Here is an 8,507-nt window from a genome sequence, read left to right on the forward strand (position 1 = left end):
TAATATTCTTAATCCTGACCTACTGGCCCACTTTCTTGTTTCTGAAGTTACATCAAAGAGGTTTAGAGCACCTTTATAATTTCTTAACATATTTCAGTTGTTATCTGGAATAATCTTTACCATGACCTACTCGCCTAGATTTTTGTTTTTGAAACTTTAGCAAAAAAAATTGTTTTAGCAAGCAACTAAACTCAGGTGAGCGATATAGGGCCCTCATGACCCCCTTGTTTTTTTATTATTTTGTGGGCCGTTCTATATTGTAGAACAAGAGTCAACATTTAAAATCATGTCTGTTCATATTTTTATCAAAATGTTATTTTATAAACAAGAATACAAAAATGAATATTTAGCATTTTTATTGCACGGTAAAGTATAGCACATGGTAAATAAAAATAAATATTTGTAACATAAATAAATACATGACAACAACATTAAAAAACAGACAACAGATCCTAATACAAAGACATTCATACAAAAAAAACCTCTCACTTTTTTAAAGCTTCCATCCAAATACTCATTGTGTAACTATAAGAGATAAATCAAATATGATTATTTTTAAAACAACATAATTTAATGAAAAAGAGAAAAAAAAGGGCATTCAAATACAAAAAGCTAAATCTTTTGAAATGAGATTTAAATGGAAACAAATTCATTTTTTGCAAAGAAATGACAAATGAATAACATTAAAGTATCGCAAAAACTGATTTAATTTCAATTTTGTAAGTAATGGCTTTATAAATTGCGACCACATAAAATTATCGAAAAAAAACCCGGCTTAATTTCAATTTTCCAAGTAGGGCTTTATAAATTGCGACCTCATTAAACTATCGAAAAAAACCCGGATTAATTACAATTTTACAAGTAGGGCCTTATAATTGCGACCGCAACAAAATCTTGTTTTCACTGTTTGACTGGCCCAGTGGAATAAAAATAAATAAACATAGCACCAAAAAGAATGTGGATTTTACTGTGATTTCGATGTCATTTTCCCACTTACTGCGTTAGAATTTAGTTAAAATTTCAACAATTACAATTTTTCATTCGGAAAATTATTCCATACAGGCTTCTGGATTTAATAATAATAATAATAATAATAATAATAATAATAGCTGTAGTAGTAGTAAGACAATAAACCACAAAAAAAAAATCAAAATCACTTTCGTAAACTTTCGGCAAGTGTGTCAAAATGAAATTACATTTTGTACTTCCTTTGCAATCAAATGCACTTTTCTTTTTGTTTTCACTTTATTCGAAAATCAAACATAAAAATGCAAAATAAATGTTAGAAATAGTGTAAAAAAGAAACGAACTTGAAAATCAAGTAAAGGTAACTTTTAAAGCTATTTATCACACTTATAACTTTTATACCTATCTGTCACACTTATAATTCGGCGGGGTTGGATTTTTAATCTATCTATCACACTAAAAAAGAAACTTTCTAGACGGATGAGAGATGAACGTTTACTGACTTAAATGAAAATAAAAACATAATGTTTGATGGGTTACTTGTAACAGCTATACCAATTCTTACAGACATATGCTTATGAATATAATTAACATTTGTCATAATTGTAAAATTAATAAAAAATCTTTTATGACAAACGATGCACATCGTGAAGATAATAATACATTATTGCCGCAGTACAAACAATATAATCGTGAAAAAAAAACTGACAGTAATGGATCGACGTTAATTACGTCAACGTAACGTAAAACATTTCAACGGTCACAGGAAATGGGACAAATTAGCGGTTTTTAAACGTAATGTACTATAATAACATCATATCGAAATGAATTTTGATTCGGTCGTTTCATAGACAATAAAAGGGGCGCACTTTTCCCCACAAACCTAATAATATTATATATATATCTGACGTTTATTGTTTGTTACGGTAAACTAATGTAATTCAATTACTGTGACAGTCTATATGACGTTACGAAGCTTGGCGGGGAACCATCGATGCGTTAATGTCGTCAGGTAGCACTGATACGTCTACCTCAAACGGAGATGAACGAACGTCATTTTTGTGTCCAATCAATTTAGGTTTGAGCAATATTCATAACACTGTTCACCCTTAACTTAGTGTCCCTCTGCATTCAAGAACTGCTGTTTAAATTCAAAGTGTTGCGCGCCACGAGATAATAAATTATCAATTACTTTCCTCTAGCCATATTTCCTCGACGCCTATTATTTTGCCGATTGTTGCGCCACCTGTTAAGACCGGAAGTCTTGTAATTACATGGATTGCGCCTTGCACTGACGCATCCTTGTCTGGTTTTGGTGTTTATGAATCTTTCTCCTCGTCTGCATTGGTACAGCTGGAACTGGAACCGACTTCCGGCAGTAGGCCTACCGGTTTTACGGGTATCGAAACATTTGGCATACATGTGACATGACTTGATACATTCGAGCACTTCTCCCTCGACACAGGTCTTAACTTCCTGACATGGTCTGTTCACAACACAATCCCATCCCAAAGAGCAGCCTGTAATTGATGTGTATTACATATTTCATTTCATTTCAATGAATCAAATATCAAACAAATTATCAAAATAAGGTTGAGCAGTACAAATTTCTAGCCAGTAAAAGCATGCGTATGATCTTAACTATTTTTGAAAATACACACAAAAAATATTAAGGATAGATATACGATACACGCAGCGAGGAGAGGTTAATGCTAAAAAGTAATTTCTTGTTTTTATATGAAATGCATGCGTCATTTTATATGTATTGTTGAAAATACACGCAAGTGCAACCTTACCAGCAGTGACGGTTGTCGGCTCTACAGGCGGCTGAAGTGTGACTGGTCCAGGAGTAGGTTTAGGATCAGGATCAATTGAAGGCCAGACCCATTCCGTACTGTAGTCACAATAGAAACTCACAATAATACTGTTCGCCGTAAGCTGAGGACAGCTGGCGTCTTTATCAAAGTCCCAAACATTCAAAACGGCGTCCCCAAAAGAATTTCCAAATTGTAAAGGTCTGCCACCCGTAATTTTAACGGCACCAGAGCATGGTCGATATATTTCTGTTCCTGGTACGAGACATATTGGTTTACAGACTCGTCCGCAGGAATCTTGAGCGTTTAACATAGCAACCGAAACATCGTGTTGGGACATAGGTTTTCTGACAGCAAGATATGCTGTTGCTACGGTAATTGCTAATCTTTTGTCTAAGATAGCATATTCTTTATAAATACCCTCGTAGTTCAAACCCATAGATTTCACGTAAATTGTGTTGGTAGGAGTATCAGGTTCTATACAGTCGTCATATTTAGCGGGAACTTCCGGTTTTCGAAGATGTCTGTAGACGTTGCTATACGCCCTAGGTGCGTAAATATCTCCCTCCGCTTTCTGAATTTTACCGCGCCTAACAGGGTATGATCCATAGTTAGTGTAATCTGGCGGTCTTCTCAAAATAAGTTTTACTGGTATATAAACCCACTGTCCAATGTCACTTTGGCCATTCATGCAGAACGTGTTCTGAACAGGTTTAATTTCTCTTGAAGGTTGTTTTTCCACTGTGGTATTTGTTACTGGTGGAAGTGGCGTAGTTGTTTTATTTGGTTTATTAGGTTTATTGGGTTTATTTGGTTTGCAAGGTTTGGGTTTGGGCTTGTTCATTTCTGCTTCGTACTCTTCTACTTCTTTCAATGTCCTTGCCATGCATTCATATTTCCCCTGTCCACGATCCACTGCGTCTAGGGCAGGCACGCATTTCAAATACTTTGACCCACAGTCTTGTTTTCCTTTGTTGCAGGTTGGTCGTTTGTCGTATTTGTACCACTCAGTGGTAAACATTCGACTTAGACCGTCGATAACGTCAAGATCAGCAAAACCCATTTTCGCTGTTGGTAAGTGAAGTTCATGCGCACCCATAATTGTTGGATTGACCGGATAATCGCTCTCAATATCCGTTCCTGCCTTCTCCGCATTTTCTCTGAAAAGTTCCCAAATATAATCGATGAAACAATGATGAAGCCAAAACACTGGATCATACACTGCAGACGACAAAATGGCCATCTGTCCGTCTATCCATCTGTGCCCACCGTTATGATGGTATTCGCAATCATGGTCGATCTCAGAATCTTCTCCACAGATGGCGCTCATTTTTGTGTGCCTAGTTATATTATAAATCATCTTATTATTTAGTAGAGGCCCGTCTATAGCACAATTACGTGTGATAACGCCCGTAGATGAATCCCAACCGTTTCTCATAATCCCACCTTTGGCTTCACCTTCGCATGATCCAAGCAAGCGGTCGCTGAACAACGCTGTTTGTACTGAGTCGGGCATTTTTTCATCTAGTGTAGAATCCCAATACGGCACTGTTACGTCTTTAAATTTTGGCCCTTCGTCTCTCAGTGCATTTTCAAACCTATCGTATACAATAAAACAGCTGTGTTTTAACCTGTGTATTTAATCGTCACTGCAAAGGGAGACAACTAACATTTCACAAATACAGACCTAAGGACGGTCGGAAAAAAAAACAGAACAAGAATTTCGACATTTTTATTAATTATGATTTAGTTATCAATAGAATAATTACTCATACAAGTATATCAAATCTATTTCACCGACATTTTAATGTACATGTATTTTGTTCTAAGAGTTATACAAGATAAAAAAAAATCTAAAAATTAACTGAAAATTAAAAAAACGGCTTTAAAACAAGAATTCAAGAAAATATTGTATGTACCAAGGAGACACTGTTGAAACTGGAGAGATACACATTGAGAAAAACTTACATGAGTAAATACATTCTGTGCCATCCAAGAAAGTTGCAGCCACCGTGTGCCGACACCGAGGTCATACCCGTGTGGAATTCAGCAAGGGCATCGTATTTATTCGGAGAAATTGTCTGAAATAGAGAACTCCGGGATACACTCATTGACACAAATACAACATTGATTATTATACGAATTTTCAAACAACTTTTAAATAAAAGTATAACAAATTGAGCCACGCTATGAGAAAACCACCATAGTGGCTTTGCGGCCAGCATGGATCCAGACCAGCCTGCGCATCTGCGCAGTCTGGTCAGGATCCATGCTGTTCGCTAACAGTTTCTCTAATAGCAATAGGCTTTGAAAGCGAACAGCATGGATCCTGACCAGACTGCGCGGATCCATGCTGGTCGCAAAGCCACTATGTTGGTTTTCTCTTTGCACGGCTCAATTATGCTTTCCATGCAATGAACTTTTCTTGACATATGAGTGAGGTTACACTATTATCCTACGTCAATATCAAATACATTTATATTCTTGCTCTAAGAAAATCTCTAGGATTGTTTATCTATGAAATGGAATTAGACACACAAAAAAGAGTTGAAAAAAGGTAGAAATATCTTTATTATCAGTCTAGTGGCTAGTCTTAAGTGAATCTTGAGTGCGGAGTAGACACTCCTTCCAACCAACTATTTTCTTATTTTACTTGAAATATATATGCCGCTATCCAAGTATTAACGTTAATTGCAATAGGCTTCGAAAGTGAACAGCATGGATCTTGACCAGACTGCGCAGATGCGAAGGCTGGTCTGGATCCATGATGGTCGCAAATGCACTATGTTGGTTTTCTCATGGTGCGGCAGAATTATAAACTATAAATCTATACTCACTGTGTTTTGTTTAGCACTATTTACAGCTTCAAAGAATAACTCTATTTCTTTGTCAGACATCATTCGGATTTCTTTACGAATACGAAGTTTGGGTTTTGGTCCTGTATGCGCCAAGGGGTTGGCCTGTCTCTTCTTTCGTTTAATTCTATGTTGAACTATCTCCTGTTTCGTATTTCTGCTCAATGAGTTCACATACGATCTGAAAATGTGTAACATTTATTTACAACTATTTAGCACAATACATTTAGCACAAAACATATACTAGTTGCACAGCTATTTAACTTCGTGATTTTTTGTTGTCTTTACTATATTTCCTGTGGAAATATTTGCGGGCGTGAGTGAGAATTATTCGTTGATCATTACTTTTTAAATTTTTGCTTTGGATACTAAACATGTTATTTGCAAGTAATATCCGATGCGATTCGATAAACCGTTTTTACGAAATCAGTTGTTATGTTTTGTACTTCTTAGTGCTGTGCATACGGACTTAGACAATCATCGCTTTTTCACGCAGTCATGCTCGCGTTCTTCTGGATTTATGTCCGAAAGATCCCGAATTGCATAACAAAATTACGATGAAACTTCATATTTACTCCCGGGTGTTATACTTATAATACTTACACTGTTTGGGTGTTTGCTCCACGCTGAACGTTTAAGTCTTTCATATGCTGCCACATGTACATATTTTCACAATATGACTGTATGCCAACAGCTGGGGTTTCAGTTAATTTTGTTTTCCTTTTGAAGTACCCGAAGCATTTTGCAAGAGGTCTAGGAACATCGTATGTTTGTACTGTCGCGGTTGCAATTTGAAACATGAAAGCGCTCAGTAGAAATATTAAGACTGGTATGTGCATCTGAAATGAAACGTGTGCAATTTTTTTTCAGTATACGTATTATGTTTTTCATCTGTAATATTCATTCATGTGTGTGAATCTTATAATATAATAAAACACCCTAAGATTACATGAAACATATATTCAACAGTTTAACTTCTTCTTCTACTTCGTACGTAGTTTAACAATTTGTGTAACAATGCCTTGTACACATGTACTAAATAAACAAACGACTTGTAAAACTGTTCATGGAATACGGTAAAACAATTATGAAATACTTTACCTTTGTACAATTTTAAATCCGAAAATTCAATCGTAATTTAGGATATTTTCTTTTAAAGCTCCTTCTAAAACAGAGTCTCTATCAGCAATAATTTGTTAAAAATTCAACATATTAATGTTTAAAATATGTGAATGTGTAAAATAAGAACTGAAATTATGCTAGAACCTTATCACTACTGTTAAATCCTCTGCTGAGATTTGTATGATAGAAGTGTATTCATTTAAGCGATTTTATTTACAGTTTTCAAACAGAGAACAAAAATAACCTCCAATAAGATCACAAAGATTCTCTGCACTAATGACATTTAATTATCGTCTAGTTTTATGTTAGAATGACAAGTAAAACAGACTTATGACGATAACGATTCGCCATGATTGATCACTAGTCGCGAATTTTGTACGTAATAGTACAGGACCAATAGGATCTCCTTGCTGTATACCACAGTTCATTGTTAAAACTTGGGCGGTCAATGTATAGCAACATCTATATGAACGGCACTTGGCCTGAATTTAAAAATGACAATGAACCTGTGCCTAAGCAATACCTCTTAGAATAGCAGAATAAATGGACAAGCGATTCAGATTTTAGCTCTATTCAATGTTGCTTATTGGTAGCCATTTTAATATGTGCTTTTTGCAAATCCCAGTTTCTAAAAGACATGTTTCTACTGAAAAAAAACAACAACAAAAAACCCTGAAATTTCTCGAATTATTCAATTGGTAGTTATACCACATATCAAAAGTTGTTCATGCTAACTTGCACGTACATTCCGTTTTTTTCACACGGGCGCAGCAAAATAGTACATTATTATGAAATGTTTTTATTTCATTATAGATACACTGTCACATCCAAAAATATTTTATGCATTAATTATACAAATAAGGAAATAAAACAGTACAGTATACGCTAAGATATATCATAATGTATGGTCGGCAGTGGTTTTTGTTAGCGAAATATTGTAAATCCATGCTTGTTGGGTGCAAGTCGTAGAGACTTTTGTCATTATGTTAGTATGTTAACCAAAGTTTCACGTGCATGCCAGCTAGACAGTTATAATCGCAGTATGCAGAATCTTATCCAAAATTGCTGTTTGTGTATTACCAGTAGGAAGACGCATTCCATATCCGGGGACGCGAATTTTTCTGTTTGACGACTTCACGGAAGAAGTTACACCTGAAGTTGTCTGTCCTGCATCTGGCTCATATGGTTCAGGAACATGAAAAGGGACATGTTCCCGGTCTATATGGATAAGGAACATGAAAAGGAACATGTTCCCGGTCTATACTCTACGTAGCGTTTATCTTACACTGTGTCTGAAAGGCTGCATGGGTGGATCGTAATTAAACACTGACTGTCATTATATTTTAAAATAATTTTGTTATGTTTATGGGATAACGTCATCATGATAGTACATGTATATAAATTCTGGAATGTATTTTGAACGACTTGTAATACTTTCTTTGGTAACAATGCTTTGTTAGGAAAATAATCAAAAACTATTGTTAGCATTATTTCTACAATTTAATCTTTATATAGAGGCCTTCGTGGCCGAGTGGTAAAGATCGCTGACTTAGAGTCACTTGCCCCTCTCTGATGTTGAATCCACACTCGGAGTGTTGTATTATTCATGTGAGGAGGCCTCCCAGCTCTACCCAGGTGCCTGCCCGTGATAGACCCGGGGTCTTCATCCACCACCAAAGCTGGTAGGTCGCCATATCATGCATATGACCTACAATTGTGTTGGTGCGACGTTAGACCCAACAAAAACGAA

At 35.7% G+C, this 8,507-nt stretch overlaps 1 protein-coding gene across 2 annotated transcripts; it reads right to left on the reverse strand.

Moving 5' to 3' along the window:
• Window positions 1-339: 339 nt before the first annotated feature.
• LOC123549369 (uncharacterized) lies at window positions 340-7,043 on the reverse strand. Of its 2 annotated transcripts, none has more exons than XM_053545447.1 (6): window positions 6,902-7,043; window positions 6,239-6,474; window positions 5,618-5,816; window positions 4,749-4,861; window positions 2,763-4,378; window positions 340-2,486 (listed from the first exon to the last, which is right to left on the reverse strand). In XM_053545447.1, the coding sequence occupies exons 2-6, from the start codon at window positions 6,472-6,474 to the stop codon at window positions 2,155-2,157; spliced, it is 2,496 nt and encodes an 831-aa protein (XP_053401422.1). In that variant the 5' UTR covers window positions 6,902-7,043; the 3' UTR covers window positions 340-2,154. The 2 variants fall into 2 exon arrangements, with proteins under 2 accessions (XP_053401422.1, XP_053401421.1); XM_053545446.1 differs by having other exon boundaries at window positions 6,737-7,017.
• Window positions 7,044-8,507: the final 1,464 nt, after the last annotated feature.

The sequence above is a fragment of the Mercenaria mercenaria genome, chromosome 6 (assembly GCF_021730395.1).
Source record: "Mercenaria mercenaria strain notata chromosome 6, MADL_Memer_1, whole genome shotgun sequence".
Lineage (NCBI taxonomy): Eukaryota > Metazoa > Mollusca > Bivalvia > Venerida > Veneridae > Mercenaria > Mercenaria mercenaria.

Excerpts from the sequence above, each read along its gene's own strand:
- LOC123549369 (XM_053545447.1), bottom strand. The coding sequence starts at position 6,474 with ATGCACATACCAGTCTTAATATTTCTACTGAGCGCTTTCATGTTTCAA. Across the intron at positions 4,379-4,748 it reads CACAGAATGTATTTACTCAT|GTTTGAAAATGCACTGAGAG; the intron begins GTAAGTTTTTCT and ends TGTATACGATAG. Across the intron at positions 2,487-2,762 it reads GCCGACAACCGTCACTGCTG|GCTGCTCTTTGGGATGGGAT; the intron begins GTAAGGTTGCAC and ends CATCAATTACAG.